The sequence below is a fragment of the Mustela erminea genome, chromosome 18, assembly GCF_009829155.1.
Source record: "Mustela erminea isolate mMusErm1 chromosome 18, mMusErm1.Pri, whole genome shotgun sequence".
NCBI lineage: Eukaryota > Metazoa > Chordata > Mammalia > Carnivora > Mustelidae > Mustela > Mustela erminea.
In genome coordinates this window covers 3,888,831-3,910,971 of record NC_045631.1, presented here as the reverse complement: position 1 = coordinate 3,910,971, position 22,141 = coordinate 3,888,831, and the positions used below count along the sequence as shown (strand labels likewise).

The 22,141-nt window shown below is 49.7% G+C and overlaps 1 protein-coding gene across 2 annotated transcripts in view; it reads right to left on the bottom strand.

Moving 5' to 3' along the window:
* The window catches only part of USP43 (ubiquitin specific peptidase 43), a 50,772-nt gene that overhangs the window by 11,731 nt on the left and 16,900 nt on the right, over window positions 1-22,141 (bottom strand). Inside the window, exons 4-14 of one of the 2 annotated variants that reach the window (XM_032321193.1) lie at window positions 18,630-18,722; window positions 17,233-17,368; window positions 14,626-14,761; window positions 13,331-13,466; window positions 11,113-11,224; window positions 7,366-7,469; window positions 4,925-5,002; window positions 4,232-4,358; window positions 3,801-4,149; window positions 1,927-2,085; window positions 671-835 (exon numbers count right to left, since the gene is read on the bottom strand). In XM_032321193.1, the coding sequence (XP_032177084.1) occupies window positions 671-835; window positions 1,927-2,085; window positions 3,801-4,149; window positions 4,232-4,358; window positions 4,925-5,002; window positions 7,366-7,469; window positions 11,113-11,224; window positions 13,331-13,466; window positions 14,626-14,761; window positions 17,233-17,368; window positions 18,630-18,722 (1,595 nt within the window). The remainder of the gene's footprint in view (window positions 1-670; window positions 836-1,926; window positions 2,086-3,800; window positions 4,150-4,231; window positions 4,359-4,924; window positions 5,003-7,365; window positions 7,470-11,112; window positions 11,225-13,330; window positions 13,467-14,625; window positions 14,762-17,232; window positions 17,369-18,629; window positions 18,723-22,141) is intronic. The other variant, XM_032321194.1, reaches the window with a different exon arrangement.

Below are 22,141 nucleotides of genomic sequence, written 5' to 3'. Positions count from 1 at the left end.
ATGCCATCCACGTGCTGAGGGCTCTCAACTATTTACAGTCTCCCCTGGTTATCATCCCGACTTGAAGTCCTACAGGGGTCTTGAAATGACCGTGTGAAATTTCCCTCCAAAACGGACCTCTCCCTCTCCCATCTCACAACCTGCAGTGCGGGCCACCTGGTTAGATGCTCAGCCAAGAGTCCTCTCTGACTCCCTTCTTTCCCTAATGCCCCAGAGCAGCAAACCCTGTTAGCTCTAGTTTCCCATACACCCAGAATCTGACCGTCCCCTACCCAGCATGCCAGGGCCGACGCCACTATCTAGCCGGGACAACCACGGTCAGCTCTCCACCTGCCCTTCCACACTTGTCCCCGTCCCTGTGATGGGACATCTCACCCCTGCAACCCCGCCTAGAAAACTTATCCCTCTGATGATCTACCTCTTCCCCCGGTCCCTGCTTCTCATCATGCCATTAATGCATTTACTCATTTACACATCGTCGTCCCCATTAGACACAAGGCTCCAGGGAGCCGAGAGGGAACGTACCTGCGGCTGGAGGGCAGTGGACAAGGGAGGGGGAGGCTGAGGGCTGGTCTCAGAGGAGAGATGGGCAGTCTTTACACCCAAAGCCACTGAGTCCCAGAAATGGAAAATAAAAAGCAGCCAATCTGGCCGACATGAGAGGACATACCCTTTTCCTGATCAGGGAGGCTGGTGGTGAATTTGGGAGTGTCGGGCTCGTGGGGCCGGGAGGGGCCAGGGCTGGAGCTCCAGGATAGCAAGCTCCCCTGGGCGCTGCCGTGGTTGCTCTCCAGTCGAAGGAGCCAGTGATCAGAGAAGGTAGAGCTGGTGGAACCTGTGGGGTAAACACAGGGAGGAGGCTGGACGTTGCCCCACCTGGTTGTGGTTTGGAGGACCCTGCGTGGCTGGACCCCCACCCCCGAGCCCTGGGACTGCAGAACCAGAGCAGAAGGACATAAATAAACGTCAGGACCAGAAGAGAGCCCCCTTGACAGCTCTGCCGTGTGACCAAGCTGGAAATGTAGGGAAAGGCATTCAGGCACAGAGGTCAGGGCATGGACGGGTCCTGAAAGGCTGTCCCTCCCTTTACTTTGGTCACCGACTCTGGTTGTCTACATAAGTTGTGTTTTCATTCATTCTGTCTCCTGAAAAAGGCAGGCAGACTTCCTTGGATTCAGGCCTCTGGGGGCGTCGGTAGTTTAATTTGACCTTCTGATGATTATTAGGAAGAGAATATGAGTATTTTTTTTTAAAAAAGCTCTCTCATTCCAAAGATAAGGATAGGACTGTGAGTGAGATGAATCACCTAAGGCGGTCAACTCTGACCTCTTTTTTTTTCCCTCCAGACAGCCAAGTTGAGGCTGTTTAACGAACATGGCACTGGGTACGGTGAAGGCGCTAAGTTTGTTATCGAGGCCCCGAGTCCCTCACAACCACCCTGCCCTTCCTAACAGGAACACAAGTGTGTGCACAAGTGAAATTAAAGTCTGGCTCGAGGGGCGCCTGGAAGGCTCCGTTGGTAGAGCGTCTGACTCTGGGTTTCAGCTCGGGTCACGCTCTCAGGGTCGTGAGCTGGGGCCTGCATCGGGCTCTGCACTCAGTGCAGGGGTCTGCTTGGTACTCCTCCTGCCTCTCCCACTTGTGCTCTGTCTCTGGCTTGAAAAACAGAACAATAAATCTTTTAAGAAAAAAAAAAATTAAAGTCTGGCTCAAGAGAGACAGGGAAACTGAAACCCCCAAACCGCCAAGAGGCACCTGCTACCTGATATTGTTCCTTATGAATGGGACACTGGCCTGTCATGCCCAAATCTCTGTGCTGCAGGAGGAGCTCCCCGTGCCAGATCCCATGCGTCCTCCCTGTCCTGGTCATCATTCGGCCGAGTACCTTTCTAGCTCCCCTCTCCGTCCTGAGCAGTAAACACCTACCTCTCAGGGAGCTGCTGGCTGACCAGAGAGGGATGCTGTTCCGTTTCTGATAGAACAGGATGTAAGCCCCTCTGCTGTTAACCTCGTCCTCTGGGAGCGATTCCACCGTGCTGTCGTCATAACTGTACCACTGGCCATCCAGAGAGTTCCGGCAGTAGGCTGCAAAGGTCCAAACCCCAAGTGCCAATTACTGGCATCCCCCGACCCCACCAACAAAAAACAAAACAAAAACAAAAACAAACCAAACCAGAAAGGTATTTCAGATAAGCAGAGCTGAAAAATGGACATGTTTGTAACTGAATGAGAAAAATCGGTCCATTTTTGACCAGAGATAAATTCTGTGGACTCAGAAAGATCCATCTGTCACGCTCCCTGATGCTGACTGAGATAAGCGTGCCGTGACTTGAAGATGAATCCTTACGCTGCAGCCCTCGCTAAGGCAAAAATCTCCAACAATAGGGAGCCCTAACTCATGGAGCCAGACAATAATGTCAATGTTCACACGGGTCCTCGGGGAGTTTCGAAATGCATTACCTGTGTCAGTATGCAAAAAAAAAACAAACTCATTTGGGATTATGGTACGCCTCCTTCCTACCTAAAACCCGAAAATAGAAACAAACCATTTAGGAAAAAGCCCATCAATAGGATTCTCGCCACCTTCTCAACGATTACAAAATATTCTCCTTTCCCTCCATGTCTCAGCGAATGAGCCAGAACCCACTAAAGCGGAGTCAGCCCACTTTTCTGTAATGAGCCACAGAGCAAACAGCTCAGGCTTTACAGGTCAAGTATGACCCCAGATGGTCCCTGACACAGATTCTCCTTTGTTGTTGTTGTTTATATCACCTTTTAAAATGTAAAGACCTTTTTTAACTCATGGGCTATATGCAGACACAGGTGGTGGACTGGATCTGGCCCATGGGCCACAGGTGGTTGAACCCTGTGCTGCTCCCAAACCAGGTACGTAGGGGCTCACCTTTGCCCTTCCCTTCCCTTCCCCCACCCCCTGTCCAAAAGCCAGTCTCACTGATCCTACTTGCAAAATGCATCTTAAATATCCTGACTGTCCCCTCCTGAGTCCCAGCCAACACCATCTCTCATTGGAGCCCTAGCAACTGGGATTCTAACTCCCATCCTTAATCCCTTCTACCTGGTTTTCATCGAGGACAGCTACGCAAACTAGATCATGTCTTCAGGTCTCTGCCTAAAGCCTCTTACTGGCTTCCCGATACCTTTTGAAAAAAAAACCCGAACTCTCACCCATGGCCTACATGCGGCGTCTACTTCTCCAGACTCATCTGTGTCCCTCAGTCCTGGGTCACTAGACGTCAGCCACAACAGGCTTGCACCATTTTGTAAACACATCAAACTCCGCCCCAGGGCCTTTGCACATACTATTACCGCTTCTCATCATGGTCCTCCTCCCCTTATCCACCTCCCTAGTTCCCTGAGCTCTGGGCCTGTAGGCACCCTCCTCAGAGAGGCCTTATCTTCATCACAGACACGGTCAGTCAAACACCTTCTGTAATGCCAGGCAGGCAAAGAGCCAAAGCGACAAGCGTCTTTTCACTGGGTCTGCAGTTAGACTGCAGTGCCATGAGGGCAGCACTTCTGTCACTCATCATGGAAACTCCAGTGCCACTCAAAGAGCCTGCATTGAAGGGGAACTTGCGTGTGTACCCCCAATCCCCAAACCTTAACCCCCGAACACCCCGTTCTGTGACAGGTGCCTGGCATGTGACCAGGGGTCCGTGTGGGCCCAGGACCCGCGGGAGCTCAGCATTCTGGGAGACCTCTTCCAGGGGGCAGCTGCAAGCTCGGCCCCGGTCAGGACGCGTGACCACGGCGGCCACGAGCCGAGAGGCAAGGCTCACCTGTGTAATGCCCACCTTGCAGACTGCCGTGGTGGTTGCAGACGGCGTACAGGTCATACAGGAAGTCCAGCGGGTAGCTGGTGGGCAGGCCGGCCGGCTGCTTCCAGGGGGGCCAGGAGCCCGTCCCCGGCGGGGGGCCGGCACCTCTCTGCGCCACGTGCGGAGCCATGTTGAGGCCGGATAGCGGAAACTGGACCAGCGTGGACAGCTTGTTCCTCCTCTCGCCCACTTGACAGAACCTCTTGAGGTGGATGATGAGGATGTCGGGCAGGGTCCACAGGCTCAGCTTCACCATGCCCTGCTGCAGCGCCTGGCAGTGCGGGCACTTCCACGCGTCGTCCTGGGCCAGCTGGAAAGGAAGCCACGGGGACCGTGAGTGTCCCCTTCCGGCCCGCGGCGCCGTGGCCCACCCACAGTCCCAGCCGCGCCACCTGCTCCTCCTTGGTGTAGAACTGGAAACACTCGTCCAGGGTGCAGCTGTGCTGCTGGTGGGCCTGCTGCTGCCGCCACACGCTGTCCGCGTCCTGGACCCGCTCCTCCTGGAGGCTCCCGAACAGGCTGCGAGCAGTGGGGACCACCGGCATCAGGGGGAGGCCCCTCGCGCTCTCCACCCCCCCCATCTCCTGGAGGGACCCCGCAGGAGGATAGTCATGAACACCTGCTGGGCTGACCCGTGTGCTTTTTCCAGAATACGGCCATATGCATTCGGGGGGCGACAGGCACGGCCAGGCTGAGAGGGCCTGAGCGCGCAGACTTGCACCAGGCGGCCTGGGTTCGAATCCCACCCTGAGCTGTGGGACACTGAGCAACCGCATCCCCGCTCTGTGTCTCGGTTCACGCATCTGGGAACCGTGCATTACGGCGGGGCCGACATCACACACGTGTTCGCTGCTGTCACCACCGCTGCTCCTCACACCGCCCAGCATGGTCATGACCGCGGCCACTAGCGGTGTTTCACTATAGATGCTGGTCATGAGGGTCTCCCAGAAGCTGGGACCGCAGGGCGTCAATGCCTTCGGGCTAGTCAAGGGACTGGGGCACGGCCAGATTTATCTGTGGCCGCAGGGCCTGTGATTCGTCCGCCCCCCCCACCCCCCCCATGGGCGCCCCATTCTTGCACTCACCGCTCCTTGGTACAGCTGTCCCACTCCACGGCCAGCTTGACATGGGGAGGGCCTCCCGGCCTCCTGAGGTGCAGAGCCCTGAGAGGAGAGAACACGGAGCCAGTGAGAAAGCTCCGGGCTTCCTTCCCCAGCTATGGGGGGATGTCCCAAGCCCAGGATGGATGTCCCAAACTCAAGTGACCAATCGGAGTGTGAACCGGGACCAGGGCACACACACACGTGACCACAAGGGCCTTGGCCTGGGGAAGGCCTTCCTTGAGCGTGGCCCACCTTCCGTGGCTTCTCAAACTTCCTGTGGCCAAAGACCCGTTTGTTGGTCTGTTTCTAAACCGTTACAGGCGGATCCTTCGGTAGAATACAACAAAAATAATGGGGGGACAAAATAAAAGTTCAATTGAAAAAATTATCATAGAGAATGCAAAATGATTATAGATTCGTCCTTATTTTCAATGGCCCTGACCTATTGCCTTAACCCACCTAAGTGTTTCCTCTCCAGTTCTGTCATGGGCCGGGGACAATCAGCGGACAGGCAGGCATCAGTCTGTGGAATTTACTTTGAAGCCAGAATGCTGCAAGGGGGGGGGGCCCTCTCTCAGAGCCCCCACAAACCCCTGTGCTCCCTTCTCCCATCAGATCCAAGCAGGATGAGCCAACACTTCTCCAGCTTCCCTAACTCCGTAAAGCAGGTCCTGAGCAAAGAGGGTGTGGACAGCACACAGGGTACAGAACCTTTGGGCTTACGCCCTACCCTGAGGGTTCCTGGTTTTTACAAAGGGAGGGGTCCTTTCTCACTAGGATCCTGACTCCCATTCGGATTCTGACGCCCGTTCCAATGTGTGGCTTCTGTCAACACCATCAAGCAACCAACTCAATTCCAGCAACATCTACCCAAAGTCAGCATCAGACCCCACAGGTGAAGGGCTCCGTCCTACAGCGGGACTGCCCCCTCCCAGTGTAGACACCACCTGCAAGTCGGGGTTGTCATCTGGGCATTCTGACATGTTGGCCGCAGCTGGGAGTCTCCAGGGCCCCCTCCTCGGGTTTGATAAATCTGCCAGAGCAGGTCACAGACCTCAGAGGAACATTTCACTTACTAGATCACCGGCTCATTATGGAAGGCTGTAACCCAGGACAGGTACAGCTGATGAAGACAGGCAGAGGGTGACATGTGTGGGAGGGCTGCAGGGTTTCGATGCCCTTTCTGGGCCACCACTGGCCCTCCCAGCCCCTCTGTGTGCTCACCCACCTGGCAGCTCCCCAAACCGGCCCTTCTGGGTGTTTAGGGAGGCTTCCTCACGTCAGCACACTTGATTAATCATTGGCCGGTAGAAGTGAATTCGGTCTCCAGCCCCTCCCCCTCCCGAGGCCTCTGGGTGGGAAGGAGAGTTCCAACCTTCAATCACTGGGTTGGTTCCCCTGGCAACCTGGCCCCATCCTCAGGTTCTTTCCAAAAATGATCTCATCATTAGTGTAAACTTGGGTGTGGTCGAAAGGGGCATGTGAGCGAGAATAAGACACCTTTATCACTGATCGCAGAAAGCATTCCAAGGGTCTTACGAGCTCTCCGCGACAAGACCAAAGACATATTTCTTATGATAAATCAGAGTATCATGCCTGTATTAAGGGTTCACTCAGCTTCAGCTGGCCCAGCCAGAAAGTCGGAGATGTTTACTGGCAGCTTTGTGTCAGTGGGGAAAATGACCAGAAGTACTCAACAGTTTACAGAGAAAAACCAGTCCCAGGTACTCTGCAGCCTATGTGCATAGCCTGACAGAGCCGAGACAGGTGGAAAGCCGTGGCAGTGGGGGGTGGGGGCGTGGGGGGCACTGGCGTTACCCCTCAATCACAGACATAGTGTTCTACAGCTTGAGCCCAAGACTCCGTGGCAGAATTCTCCCCAACCCCAGATGGCACATTCTGGTTGAATTCGGCAACATGAGCTCATGGAAGGAATTTGGGTCTCTCTACCAGACTGAAATGGGTTCACATTCAGGCTGGGCCATTAGCTATGTAAGTCGGAGCAAGTTAGGGATGCCCAGGAGGCTCTGTGGGTTAAGCGTCTGCCTTCAGCTCAGGTCATGATCTCGGGGTCCTGGGATTGAGTCCCGCATGGAACCCCCTGCTCAGTGGGGAGCTTGCTTCCCCCTCTCCTTCTGGCCCATCCCTCTGCTTGTGCTCTCTCTAATAAATGAATAAAAATCTTAAAAAAAAGAAAGTATGAGCAGGTTAACTGATCTCTGAGAACCTCAGTGTCCCCCATCTTCAAGGTGGCCATTGCAGCATCTCTGTAGACTTAAGGGTCGAGAGCACAGAATGTGTCCAAGGATCTAACAACCAGGAGGCAAGGAACCAAGAGCAGATACGATAGTCAATGTACGGATACAGAACTTCTAAGGACCCCGGTCAAATACAAGGACACCGGTTGTCTTACCCCCTCTTACCTGTCCACTGCCCAGTGGCAGAGGGGATGGCTGTCCTGCGGGGATAAGTAGCCGCAGCCCAGAGAAAGCCCCACAACCCGGACGGAGAACAGAGATCCCGGGTTCTGAGGAGACATCAAACAGAGCAAATAAGTCAGCATCGCGCAGACTGCACTGAGACGCTCAAGGGCAAAATAAATTACCCAAAGACCGTCACCCTTTTTGTTGATAGCCTATTTTGAGTATTCCCTTAAAAATTAGTATTCAGTGGGGCACCTGGGGGGCTCAGTCATGAAGCATCTGCCTTCGGCTCATATCATGATCCCAGCGTCCTAGGATCGAGCCCCTCATAGGGTTCCCTGCTCGGCAGGAAGCCTGCTTTCCCTCTCCCATTCCCCCTTGCTTGTGTTCCCTCTCTCGCTGTGTCTCTCTTTGTCAAATAAATTAATAAAATCTTTTAAAAAATTAGTATTCAAAACCTGCAGATATAAAGGTCCTTTTTAAAATTTTTATTATAATTTTTTTTAAAGATGCGCACCATAGGGGTGCCTGGGTGTCTCAGTCGGTTAAGCGTCTGACTCTTGATTTCGGCTCAGGTTGTGATCTCAGCGTCATGGGATCGAGCCCTGCTTTGGGTTTTGCATTCAGCGTGGAGCCTGCTTGAGATTCTCTCTCTCTCTTCCTCCCTCGGCCCCTCCCCACCTAAAAAAAAAAAAGGTACGCACTGTACCTTGTACCACTTGTAACATAGCGATCTTGTAACATAGCAATCTAACGCTGTTTAACATATTAAATTTTCCCAAACGAGGAACAGTGTTTTTAAATCCTGACGTTTAATTGGAGATGCTGGCACAGTCAATGGAAAAAACCACTCCGTTCAGTAACGATCCTTTACCTGACTTAAAGAGGATTATCATCATCACCCAATGGCCAAAACAAGGCAAGGATCTAAAAGCAAGCCAGTGTCTATTTTACACCCCAAATGCTTAAGGAGTATTTATATACTTCAAAATAAGCCACATAAAGAAATACTGCCTACGTTTTCAAAGATGCATGTTTTTAAAAATATTCTAACGTTTTTGAAGTTGAAGGGAGCCCTAAGTGGCATTACTGACACGAGTCAAAACGTGGAAACAACCCACGTGTCCATTGACAGATGGATAAACACAACAGGGTCTACACACACAATTAATATTATATAGCCTTAAAAAGGAAATTCAGACACGTGTCCCAGCATGTGCTGACCTCGGAAATACCCTGGACCAGACACAGAAGGACAAACACCGTATGATTCTGCTTCATGAGATACCAAGACCAGGCAAATTCCTAGGGACAGAAAGTGGGATGGGGTGACCAGAGGCTAAGGGCTAGGGGATAGGGAGTTGTTAAATGGGCACAGAGTTTTGGTAGGAATGCTGAAAATTTGGGGTAAAGATACAGTGATAGTTTTACAACATCGTGACTGTAACTAACGCACACTTACCAATGGCTAAAATCAATGTCGTGTATATTTTACCACCATTAAAAATAATCGATGGAATCTTTAAGTAAATACAGTCCTTTTTTTTTTTTAAAGATTTATTTATTTATTTGAGAGAGAAAGCGTGCGAGTGCATAGCGGGGAGGGACAGAAGGAGAGGGAGAAAAAAAAATCCCAAATAGACTCCCACGTGGGGCTCGATCTCACGACCCTGAGATCACAGACCTCAGCCAAAACCAAAGAGTTGGACGCTTAGCCTGCTATGCCACCCAGGTGCCTCGCAAATACATTCTTAAAATGGTCACTGATGAGCTTAGCTTTAATCAGAAAAACAATGAAATTTCCTTCCAAATTCTGACAGTGATCAAAGGCAGACACATCAGTACTTACAAAGCACGGGTGAGCTATAGGTTGAATTCAGACAGGGGAGGAGGTGAGAGAGGGTCCTGGAATTCCAGGAAAGAGCGACAGTGTGTGGGCATGACCTAACACACCCCCAGACAGCCTTGACCTCCTCCTCCCGGCAGCTCCTGTGTGCAACGAGCAAGGGGACACTGGTAAGGTCCATGCCTGCCTGGACCTAACCTCATTCCAGTTGACCTACAGCCTTAACAAAGGCAAAGGCAATCGCAGGAAGCAAGCTGTCTCCAGAGGCTTTGATCCATGGGTGGCCCGGGAAGGGTGTACTTCCTAAGGAGACTGTTTCTTAAATCTAGGTATGGTGAGGTTTGGCCATGGGAGTGGGGGTGCTCTTTTTCCTAATTGAGCCTTGCTGTTTGGAGAGCAACATGACCCACACAATCAAAGGCACGAAACCTCATGGAGACACCTTCCCCCGTCTGCACACAAAGCAAGTTTACAGAGTGACCACAGAAAATGTCTTGACAGCGATAAACCCCTGCTTTTCAGGATTCAAAACAAATTCAATGTGTCCAGCAAACTGGTCATTTTTGGAAGACGTTCTCCTGTCTTCCATCCCCAGCTAGGAAAATTCATTTTAGAACCTTCACTCCTTTTCCTCTCTCGAGCTCCAGGTTGAGAATTCTGAATGCATTCAATGATGACCACACCTAGCCAGGATCTTCGAAGGAATGAAAGCCTTATAGGTGAAGTGCGTGGGCTATCCTAGGAACCCCACCACCGTTTAGAACACCCTTCTCCCACAGAAAATCAGGCCCACCCCCACAGTGACCAAAGAGTCTGCAGAAAGGCACCCATACTCCGTGGGAGGTGGCCTCTGTTATTCTCCTGGCCCCATGGATTGCCTGATGGGTTTCTGCAAACCCCAGAGAGGTGCAGAGGCAGATGTACATGTGTGACAAGGTGGACGACAGGGACGGCCAAGTTCACCTAACAGTGGTTTCATCCACTTGCAAAGATCAGGAGGACAAGGCTGGCAGAGGCCTGGAGCTATTATTAGAAGATATTCTGACCTATTTAGAGGGAAGTGAGAGGCTCTAATTTGGGCACCACGGCAAAAAAATCCTTCAGAGATACAGGTTGGTACAAACGTAGAGAAAGTCTTTGACAAAATGTTATTTCGAGTACCTCCTGAATCAAATGTATGGTCTTCCCCCAGCAGGAAGGAGCATGAATTATGAAGAAATCACCTCTGAGAAGTTCTCACGTAGAGAAGCAAAATTCTGAGGCTCCTGACCTGTCCCCCCCCACAAAATGTCTACATCTTCTGAACCACAGGAATGGTTTCTGATACCCTGGGGGCCAAAGGGAATGGTTTTAGTGTGTGTTGGGTTTACCTGTTAACTACCTACCTGGGAATAAATAAAGGAGTAAGGCAATAAAAGGTGTTTTGCCTTGAGTTTTTAATCTTTAAAAAAAAAAAGGAAAAAACCAAACACTGGACAAAATTAGTTTAATATCTAGATGTTCTCATTTAGACATAAACACCCATTTTCATTTTCCACAGAGGTGAGGCCTCAAGTCCCCTGAAATTCTGGATGCAAACGTGTAAGTTACAGTTTACTGTAATTCACTATGCTCCAGGAAAAACCACAGGTAAGCCATAAATGCAGAAAATGGAGAAGAACTATGTCAATGCTATCCCAGTGGTGTTTTTAAAGATTTAACGAGAAAAGGGCTCTGCCCATGAAAGGCATTGTGATGGTGCAAAGAGTAAAAGCACAGGCCATGGGATGGTCACCTCCTTGCCCAAGATCAAAGCTGTTTTATCCAGCAGTGTAAACACCCTCTTTAAAAGCAAATGCCTGTCTAGCCTGAGCTCCTCCTAGATCCCTACCCCTTCTCCGTCCCCCACGATGCACACTGACCTGGATCGGGGCCTCACTCTTCATGACACAGCGGACCTTACTGAGAATGCATTGCTGCAGCTGGAGCCAGGAAATGGCTCTGTCTTCCCTCAGCAGGAAAGGTGGCCCGAACCTGAACAAGTGAAGGGATCAGGTTAGCTCAGCGAAGGAAAGACCAACACGGCTCAACAGAGACACTTCTCCACTGAGTACGAGCTGAGCACAAGCACGGTTCGAGGTTGCCCATCAGAGAACCTTGCTGCAGCACGACACGCTGCGGCATACAGAAAGGTCCAGAAATACAAAGCCAAGAGAGACATGGCGGTGGAAACGGATGGCTGCCAACGATCGGCCAGCTGGGAGACTCTCTCCCCCACAACAGGGTCAGAGGACACCAGAGCCAGAGGGAAGAAAGGCAGGGAGAGATTAATCCAGAGGCAAGCCGGTCCAGCAGACATCCTGATGGTTTTGTGCACCAGGTTTTGTGCACCAGGACCCAAGCGTTCACAGTGAGCCCAGAGCACCCAGATCGCCAGATATGGCTGTGGCCACAGTCCTGGCTAAGCCACGGGCACTGCCGAGAGAAATCAGCCACCAGAATGTCCTGTGGCTGCACCACACAAGGTTGTACGAAGACCCGATAGGCTAAGAATGTTGAAGAAACTTGGCAAAGTCAGCACAAACCCAAGCTGTTAGGGTCTGGAGCAGAAAAGGGACTGTGCTGCCTCTGGGGGGTTTACTCCCCTCATCCTCTACGGACAGGCGTTCACATCACTGCCCATCTTTTCATTGTAACAGTGCCCACTGATGGTGGAAGCCCTGCGTTCCTGCACATACACCTTTGGGTGCACACGACAGCTCGTTCCAGGAGTGGAAATTCAAGCTTAAAGCTGGCCATGGCCTAGAAAAACCACACCCACATACCAGTGAGGCAGGTGCCCCTTTCTCTTAACACTTGCCCAGAAGGAGCCTTATCACGTTTCAAAACTCTCTCACCGTGATCCGAAAGGTGACCAGCCTCTTGCTGTTACCGTGAGAATTTCTTCTACTACGCACAAAGCTGGATATTTTAGCCCTATGCTTGTGTTTCTTTCGTGAGTTGGCGTGAATCTCCGTGCTTCGTTTTACTAAGAGTATCTCTCTCCCTGACTTCCAAGCGGAGTTTTTATACCGTGGATTGTGCGCCCTCTGCCTGTCACGTGACATAAATACATTTTCTCGTTTGTGCTTAAAATATTCAGTGTCTAAAACGTTAGCCTTTTCCTTTACAGCCTCCTGCCTGCCTTAGGCATTAAAATAGTCCTCTCAGCCCAAAAGACATAAATACTTCCCTACATTATCTGTAAGTCATTTTACGGTTTCCTTTTAATCAATCTAGAATTTAATCATGTGAATGTATGGCAGAAGTAAAAAATTGATTATATAAAAAAAAATCAATTTGCCCACCTTATATACTACGTAATTCATTTACTCTTTAGTAATGTGAAATGTACCATTTTTATCACATAATACCTAAATGTACTTCAGCCTATTACATTCCACTGATTTAAGTATATATTCTTCCAACTATACTACAATTTTTTTTGGCTTCAAATTTTTTTCTTATGTATATAGCCTACATCATTAATTTTTTTAATAATCGAAACGTTATTCTGGTTTAATAAAGCAACCTCTCTCCCTTCCTCCTCTCTCCTTCGCCCAGTATTTTATCAATGTCCTTATGAGTTTATTATTTGAGATGAATTTTACATTTTATCAGTACAGACATCTTTGATCGGAGTTAGAGCTTTCAAGCATCTTATCTGGGCTAGCAAGGAAAGCGACCTGGTCTTGTCTGTTACGTAACCACACCTGGACCTTTTCACTACTTTGATCACTTCCCAGTTCTTGGCTCTCTGGATAGGCCACGATATAATCTGAAGACAGTGGTCATTTTCTCTCTCTTCTTACAGCCAGTTTTTTTCTCTCGTCTTACTGCACCGCCCAGGCCTCACAATATCATACAAAATGATAGCAGTGGGAGCCATAATTATTCCAGAAATTAACAGCAAAGTCTCTGATGCTTAATGGTGAAGAGTGACGTCTGCCATCTATTGATTAGAAAGTCCCCTACTCCTCCTGCATTAATCTTGAGAACAGATGTTTGATTTTATCAGATTAGAATTATTCTAGACGGGCTCCCAAGCACGTGTCTGCACAGCCCAGACATCACGTGAGAAGAAGATCAGGTTCTACATACCTGCTGGCCTGCTGGCCTGACCCCACCAAGTTACAGAAGAGGACTAGCACCTTGTTCTCGCTATGGATGGGTAGGGAGGACCGCAGACCATCTCGGGCTGCCAAGCGTGGGGAGACCGCGAGACCAGATGGATGAGCTAGAGAGAGAGAATTATGTTCATAGACTTAAAAGATATTAAGCTACGTGCGGCACTTGTGCCTTCTGGTACCTGGTACACGACGATTATACACGAGGTAGTGAATCTGCCATTGCGTTCAGCCGGTAATAGTAAAACGTGGGCAGGGATGTTAATTAAGGCTTCTCAAAGTCGATCCGAGAAATACGTCAAAATGATCTGGGTTGCTTTTATGCCTCAATCAGAGAGCCACAAGTGGGCTCCGGCTTCCTCAGCCCACAGAAGTACAGAGAGAAGGTCAGAACATGTATCCTTGAGGATGTGACAGAATTAGACTCTCCTCAATTTCCAGTTGTTCTGAAAATCAGACTTTTCAAGCACAGGTGTGTGACCTTTGATTGAACTTGAAATGAGGGTCTTTTCATTGAGCTATCACATAATTGGAGCCAGGGAAGGTCCTGCTGCAGATTCCAGGCCCAGGGGGTTCCCTGGTGACTCAGAGCAAGCACAGACACCTGGTTCCCACACCCCACACCAAGGCTGGCTGAAGACACAGACCCAGGTACAGGATTCTCGTGGGCTATAAGGCAACACTGGTGGAGGGTCCTCCAAATACGGGCCTTCTTGACCGGCGAATTAGGCCAGAAGGTATATGAACTGCAACAGAAGACTATCAGTCCAAACTTCAGGAAGTGGGATATTACCAAAAGTCATTTCATAACCTTTTTGGCCATCTGCTGTTTCAATTTGTAAACATTGGACTTCAAGCACAGACCTTGAACTACAAGAGTCCTGAAGACAAAGATCACCCTGAATAGTGGTTCTTATTCTCAAAGCATGGCCTCGGGACCAGCAATAGCATCCCCTGGGAACTTGTTACATGTGCAAATTCTCAGGTCCCACCCCAGACCTACTGAACCAGAAACTCAGTGTGTCGGACCCAGGACTCTGCCTTAACAAGCTTCCAACATGATTCTGATATTCACCAAGGTTTTGAGAACTCCTGACTGATTGAATAATTTTTAAATCATCAACCATCTATACAGCAAACATCAGAGAAACTAAGCCTGGCAGGTCCAAGTACCAAAATGAAACGTCTTATGCCTCGGCACACAGGCATGTAACTCTCAAACGTGTAACTCATACTATCCAAATAAAATTATGTGAGGCACCACCGTACCTGAAAGCAACTCCTGGCCAGATGGTGGGGGCGCGTGGAAGGCGTACACATTGTCTCCCTCTGAAATGGTATTCAGGTCCTCTTCATCAAAGAAAGACCGCTGGAATCCACTGGGACACAGTTCAACCAAGATCACCTGGAACGAGGAGGATCATTTTCCTTCTTGATTTCTCAAAGGGAACTTAAGCAAGAAATCTAAAACTGACTGAGAGTCTCTTTTACCCTTTCTTCCCTTCAAAGCGAGAAACACTACTTATTAGTCGTAATAAAACAGTGGAGGTATGACAGTAAGACTGACCACAGACTATCTCGATGGCAACAACAGAATCTCAGACTGCTTTGGGAAGGGATGCGGGAAGACAATGAGGGGGCAGGGGTGTTAAATCTCAAATGTATACCCAGCTAAACTATCATGCAACCAATAAAACAAAAATAAAGCTCTCTGGATACCCAGCTAAACTATCCTGCAAGCAGTAAAAAAAAAATAAAGATCTCTTCAAATTGTAAGTTTAAAGTGTTTACCATTCACAGATCTCTACTGAAAGAACTCCTAAATAGTTCTGCCAACTTTTTCCACATCATGGCATATGCGGAACATATTTTTATGGAATGCTGAGGTAAGCAGGAGAAGCTGCTCTTATAGCAGAGAAGACAGGTGACCAGGGTCCTGTCACCTCGAGGGCTGAAGGGATCAACATCTCAAAGCACCTAAGCCACTCAAGGCACACCGGCTGGGAAATTCTCTTGTAAGAGATACATTTCAGGGTTAAAACAAAAAACTGAATCAAAAAACAAAAACAAAAACAAAACAAAAACACTTCAGTTGTAAGAAGAAATGATGAGCCAAAGAAAATGGTAAACATTGGTAAAAGTAAACACACACTGACTATATAAATCCATAATAATCCATACTAGTACTACAACCAGGCAGAAAGGGCAGGAGGGATTAAAATACTGGGAAATAATATCCATCCACAATAATACTCAAAAAGGTGGAAGGGAGATTTGGGTACATCAAGATCCTTGCGTTGTTTCCGAAAATTAACGTATGACTTTGCTAATTCTGCATGTTGGCATTTTCAGGATAACCACTAAATGACCATAAAAATAGATTCTATATGTCCCCAAACCAGAAGAGACAAAATAAAAATTGCTCAACAGAAAAGCAGCAGTGAAGGAGAGGGAAAAGAAACAAAGAAAAAGCAGGGTAAACAGAAAGTATAAAATAAAGAGGATATAAATAAATCCAAATATATTCAAGACCATAGATAATGTAAGAGGAATAGCCCTGCCAATTAAAACACCAAAACAGATTGTAAGTTACGATCAAAATGCCCTCATGTGCACTTAGGAACCCCTAAGTGAGTCCTACTTCCCTGCACAAACACATCACACTTTGCAAATTCTTGACAATTCACTGACTCTTGTAATTATTCAAACTCAATGCCCCATCCTCCTTTTGGTATTTTTTTAAACGCCATTTCTTCCCCAAGACTCTCACCCCATCCTCTTCTCTCTCTCTCTCTCTCTCTCTCTCTCTCTCTCTCAATATATCCCTATAAGCACTTTGAGTTCACTGAGAAAGCGACACACTTTTCCCCCTACTTGCATCCTCCTAAACACAGTGACAAGATCAGAGGCACTGACTAGGTTGGGGGCAGGAAGGAGCCTGCAGAGTGAGTAATCACGGTGGTTATGTGGATGGACACATATGCAGAAATTCAACAAACTATAACCTTAAGGTGTGTGCTCTTTATTGTATGTGTTTTGAAGGCTACAAAAAAATTTTTTTTTAATTTGATCAAAATGCCATGAGGTCGTCAGGGAAGTGTAAAACTGCATTTTCTAGTTAAAGACACAGGGGAGCAGTTGCTTGCTTCATCCAAGGTCAGAAAACAGAAGAGCCTTATTCCAAACCCTTCCCATTACACCACATAGCTGCTGACCACCGTCACCTCCACTCTGCCCTTGTGTGGGGGCCCCTGTTATGAGTTCTGCCCTCAAAGTCACAGTAAATGCAACTTCTTTACCAAGACTCCTTTAAAAAAAAAAAAAAAAAGTACTCAGGAGCCCCTCATGTTTCATTTCTGGCCCCTTCAGTATCCTGGTTTATAGTCTCGGGGCGAAAATACGTAGTTCAGGTTCTGAAATCATACCATCTCCATCAAATCCTGGTCAGCGCTGACCAGCTCTGTGACCCTGGGAGGGTCCCTCAACCTCTCAGTGCCTCCTCTCTCGCTCACTGATCAAAGGAGGATAACTGTGTCAACTGTACAAGGTTGGTCATGAGGATTGAAATGGCTACAAATACCAAGGTCCCAAAATGGCGCCCAGCACTTGGGAAGCACTACTGAGTGCGCAGCGTCGTGGGGATCACTAGGATTGTGACCATCATCCCAGTCTTCATCCTTTTCTGGTGATTCCGTGTAAATGCAGGGAGAGGTCAGGGCTCAGTCATCAAGGCACCAGGGGTGACCAATCAAACAGAAACTCATGAGTCAGGAGGAGTCACCCAGGAACCAGAAATTAGTCTAAACAGCCCTAGACAGCTGGCCCAGTTAGCGTTCCGTCATTTGGTGACCAGGCCCCCGTGCCATTCCGTCACACCTCATCCGCAGGGACACCGCCTTCCTCTGCAACCATCTTCCTCAGGGCCGCCACTGTGCTGAGGATGGGCACGGCCAGGCCAACACGCAGGAACCGCTGGCTCTTAGAGGGGAAGACCAAGGTGACGCTCAAGAATCTGGAAAATAGGAAGGCGTCCACATCCTTAAAGGACGGCCATGAACTGCCAACGCCATTGGCGTTGGGGTCAAGTCCAACAGTTGGGCTGGTCTCCACTCCCTGGTTGGGTCACTGTACTTTAGGTATACTGTCACCAGGTGGCAGCAGAGAGTCAAATCGCCAAAGGGTCTCTGCTCAGTATCGTTTCCCTAGTTAGAAATAAAAGGTACCTGATTTAAGAATCACAGTACAGACCTGTGATCTCAAGGTTCTGTTTGTTAAATACATCACGGTGCGCAAAAACGAACTTGGAAATTTAAGATGTAAAAGGGTCAGGCTTCCACTATGGCTCGACACTACTGATGATGTCCTCCTTATTGAAATTCCCCTTGGTAACAGGACTCAGTCTGTCCCTTCTCCCCCTGCCCCCTCCACACATACTTTCTGGAATCTCTAGTTCTATTTGGTATTGTCCCCACCAGCACACTGGGGCTCCCTCCTCCAGCTCCTGCTTCTCCTCTCCTTCCTGCAACACTGGTCGGTTCACACAGCTCACAGCCACAGCTGGGGCTGGAAGCCCGGGCAGTCTAGCCCCCGAGTCAGTGGTCCCAACCCCTGTCCTGTGCTGCACGAGGCCAAGAATCTTAGAAATGCCGCCATCTCAACACCAGCGCCGGACTCAGCAAACTCCCATGACACTGACAATGGCCAGATGCCTTAAAGGCCTTAAGACCCAGGCTTCTGGAATGCCTGCCCTGAGTGCCTCTTACGCTTATAAAGCCGAGCCCACCATGCCTCTTACCAGACCTGACTACACTCCTCTTTTCTGTTTTTCTCCTCCCCTTCCACACCCCCTTCCCTTTTTTATTTGCTCCTTAAAGAAACCTTTTCCCTGCACCTTCACGAAAGGCGAAAAGGACGTGGAAACAAAGCCAGGAAAAGCAGGTGGTAACAGATTTTTTTTTTTTTTGCAGATTTGCCCCTGGTTCTGCCGAGAGGCCCCGACTGGCCCATGCCTGCTTTAAGTGGCCCAGAGACGGAAGCCCGGCCATGGTGTGACAGACAAGCTGCAGATCATTCTTTTGGGGGCTCAGGAAGGGACACAGTAACCTTTCACTTGGTCACACTGGGCCGCCGGACATCGCCAGCTTTCTAAGGCTGGTTTCTGCAGATGTGCTGGCTGAGATGCGCGAGAGACAGAACGGCAGGTGCCAGGCCAGAAGGTACCCAGGGAGGACGAAGGGCGGGAGTCAAGTTCGCCGCTTGTGATGGCCACGTACCTCGTCTGGCGTAGGGGGATGGGCAGTGACACACACAGGAAGGGGTCGAAGGTGTTGCTCTGTTTCAAGCAGTGGGGACAGGTCAAGGAAGATCTGTGAGGGCAAAAGATAAGAGTTTCACGGTGAACGGCACCCACTCAGTTCGGCAGAGCCTCAAACAGTTAAGTATAAAATTGCCATGTGATCCAGCCATCCCCCTCCCAGATACATACCCAAAAAGAGTTGAAAACAGGGATTTCTACAAACGCTTGCCCACAGATTTCGGAGTAGCGCTAGTCACGAGAATCAAAGGGCGGACACAACCCAAATTCCCATCAGGGTAACCAGATAAATCCAGAAGCGGTAGAGCCACAGAGACAGAGAGCAGATTGGTGGCTGCCGGCAGGGGAGCAGAAGGGGGCTTAACGGGTACTGGGTTTTCTCTTGCGGTGATCAAAACGGTAAGGAAATAGACAGAGGTGATTGTTGCACAATAATGTAATGTCCGTGCCATAAAACTCTATGCTTTACAATGGCTAACTTGGGGCACCTGGGTGGCTCAGTTGGCTAAGCGACTGCCTTTGGTTCAGGTCACAATCCTGGAGTCCCGGGATCGAGTCCCACATCAGGCTCCCTGCTCGGCAGGGAGTCTGCTTCCCCCACTGACCTCTCTCCTCTCATGCTCTCTTTCTTTCAAATAAATTAATAAAATCTTTAAAAATAATAATAATAAATAATAAAATGGCTAACTTTACGTCAGGTGACTTTGACCTCAATTTTTTAAAAAAGGTTGATTCCCGCGTGGCAGTGGAAGGCAAGCGAAAACCCCTCGAGGCAGAATCAGCAAGCTGACCTGCACGCCGGAAGGGAAGTTAGGCCCATGCCTTCTCCTGGTTCTCAGCCTCACTGGGCTCCAGAATTACAGAGGGAGCTTGTCTAAAAACGCAGATGTCTCAGCCGGCCTCCCATAGAGGCTCTTCCAAGCGGGGGCGGGGGAGGGGAGCCTCCCCAGGCGATACCTGTGCTCAGCCAGGAGGCAGAACCACCGATGGGCGTCCACCATCCTCCCTGTACCAGTGAAGCAGCCAAGGCTGGAGAAAAGCAGCTAATATGGAAACAGCGTTCGCTGAGAACTGGGCATTCTTCTGACCACTGTGCTTTTATCAACTCACTTTCTGCCCATAAGCCCCAGTATTAGCCCCGTTTTGCAGACAAGAAGACTGAGGCACAGAGAAGTTAAGCACCTCTCCCAAGGACCACACAGTTCTTAAGTGGCAGAGCCAGGCTCAGGTTCCGGAGTGCAAGCTCACCGCGGTCCTCCTCCAGTCCTTAGTATAAACAGATGAGGCATGGACCGATTCAGAGCAGGAAGACACAGTTGACTTATATCCTTTGAACTTTCACACTTAACACTCCCTTACTTAAGAGCATGAAACCCTGAGGTTCTCCAGTGCTGACAAAGGCGATCCTAAGCGAGCTGGGCAGAACCACTCAGCAACCCAGGGATGAGTTACCAACCATCCATGACTTTAGAAAACCGAGTATTAGACCTGAGTGTTTCATGTCCAATAACTTGCTGCTTCTGGTAAATTTCCCAATGGGAGAACCACGGTGATCTTTTGGTAAAAACAGTGCATCAGACACCGAGCTCCAGGCGCTAGGGGGACCTGACGCTTGTGGGGTCCCCTCTGCCACCCTGTTTCTCCTGATCCTTCTCTTCCTTCCCCCATAATGTACCTAGATAGAACACAGGCCTGGAAGACAGATTTTTGTTTTTGGGAAATTTCCAAATCCCTGTTTGCGTCCTTAAGCGAGCCAATAGAAAGGACTGTTTTTTCTGACTTGTCTGTGTTTTAGAGCCGACTAATGCTAAGCTGGGCTGCATTTTTCCTGCAGTGTTGCACTGTATGAAATGGAGATAAGGTCTGTTTTTATACGGAGCCACAAACCTCTGTAAGGACCAAGGGACGTGTAACTGGTAAAAACATGGAACGGTCTAATTTTACACATAAAGAATGAAGAAAACATATGGGCTTTATAATAAATAAGCTATAGAAAGGGTGTGAAATACACCTGTCTTTCCGAGATGAGCCATGAGGACAGAGTGAGTGGGACAAACAGACGAGGCGCAGAGAAGACTCTGGACGTTCCCAAGCTTTGGCCATCCTCACATGTGGCCCGAGGAGTCCTTCTGTCCTTGCTATCCTGGCCGGACAGACGCAGTCCTGTCCTATTGTCCCCCAAGCTTGTTATGGGGGAAGGGGCAGAAACCCACCCCACTGCCTGTGGACCTTACCCACCCGTCTCCCTCAGGGAGTCCTTCTCGTCAAACTGTTTCTGGTGCAATAACCAACCTTCCAGCCGCTACTGAGACCTAGAACCGTGCTTGTCTTCCCGCCAGGTACAGACGCCCAGACACTAGACCGGGGCCTTGGTGACACACCTGTCAGCACTCCGACCTCTCTCCGCGGCCAGCCGAACACACCTCCCACCCCTTAGACGCACCTAGCACCACCTGCTCCCTGGACAGGGGACGTCTCTGCCAGCGCTCGTGCCCCTGATAACACACGGGTCAGATGTCACCCCTCCCTCCAAGACCTGCACTGAGAAAACCTAGCAGGGATTGCTGCCTGTAATGGGGACCAGATCAGACTCTCTGTGGATAAAAGGCACAAATGACAAAGCAAGGAGCACACGGGTGATGCACGCGCGCGCGCACACACACAGACACACACACGCCCTCTCATAGGCAAACCCCACCATAGCACCAATCCTTGCTTTTTAAACTCACAGGTGCTTTTAGGTTGTGGTACCAACCATATGAAATAACCAGTTATTTCTCCTCTAGTCCATAACCCAGTCCAGCACCCCGATCCCACTCCTCCTTCTCTCCTCCTGCAAAGTCAAAAACCCGACACCCTAAAAAGGGGAGCGGGGGCAGGGGAGCGAGAACCTTCCTGAACAGGGATCTGTGAATTAACCCACAATATATCCTCCAGCTTCTGATTTCATCAAGAAGGGATGATACCACAGCGACTCTCCATCGCCGGCAAGCCCTCCGCGGCGGAGAGCCAGGCTCTGGCACCCAGAGCCAAGGCACCCCCGTTGGGAGGCACCTGCTTGGCTCGGAGCTGGCCCCACCCACCTCCCCGGAAAATCACTTCCCACAGCTCAAAAGCCCTCACTCAGACGGACATCCCTAACTCGATTTCTTTCTGTACTCCCCAAGATCCCGCTCACAGTGGGTAATTTTCAGCTGTCACTGGTTCCTTTTGGGAAACTTGAACGCCTTGGTTCTTACTCATCATCCTACAGGCACCTACCCAAACGGCGCTTGTCGCTTCCTCGGGAACCCTCCCGGCTCCCCCCACAGCAGTCGGAGACCATGCGGTATTGTGACTTATAATAAGAAATATGTATTTGGTCTTTGTCCCAGGTCCCGGCGCTGAAACCCTTGGAACCCTTGGAAAAGCTCCTAAAACCCTTGGAAAACCACTAGCATGATCTCTGAAATTGAAAATGAGGCCACAACA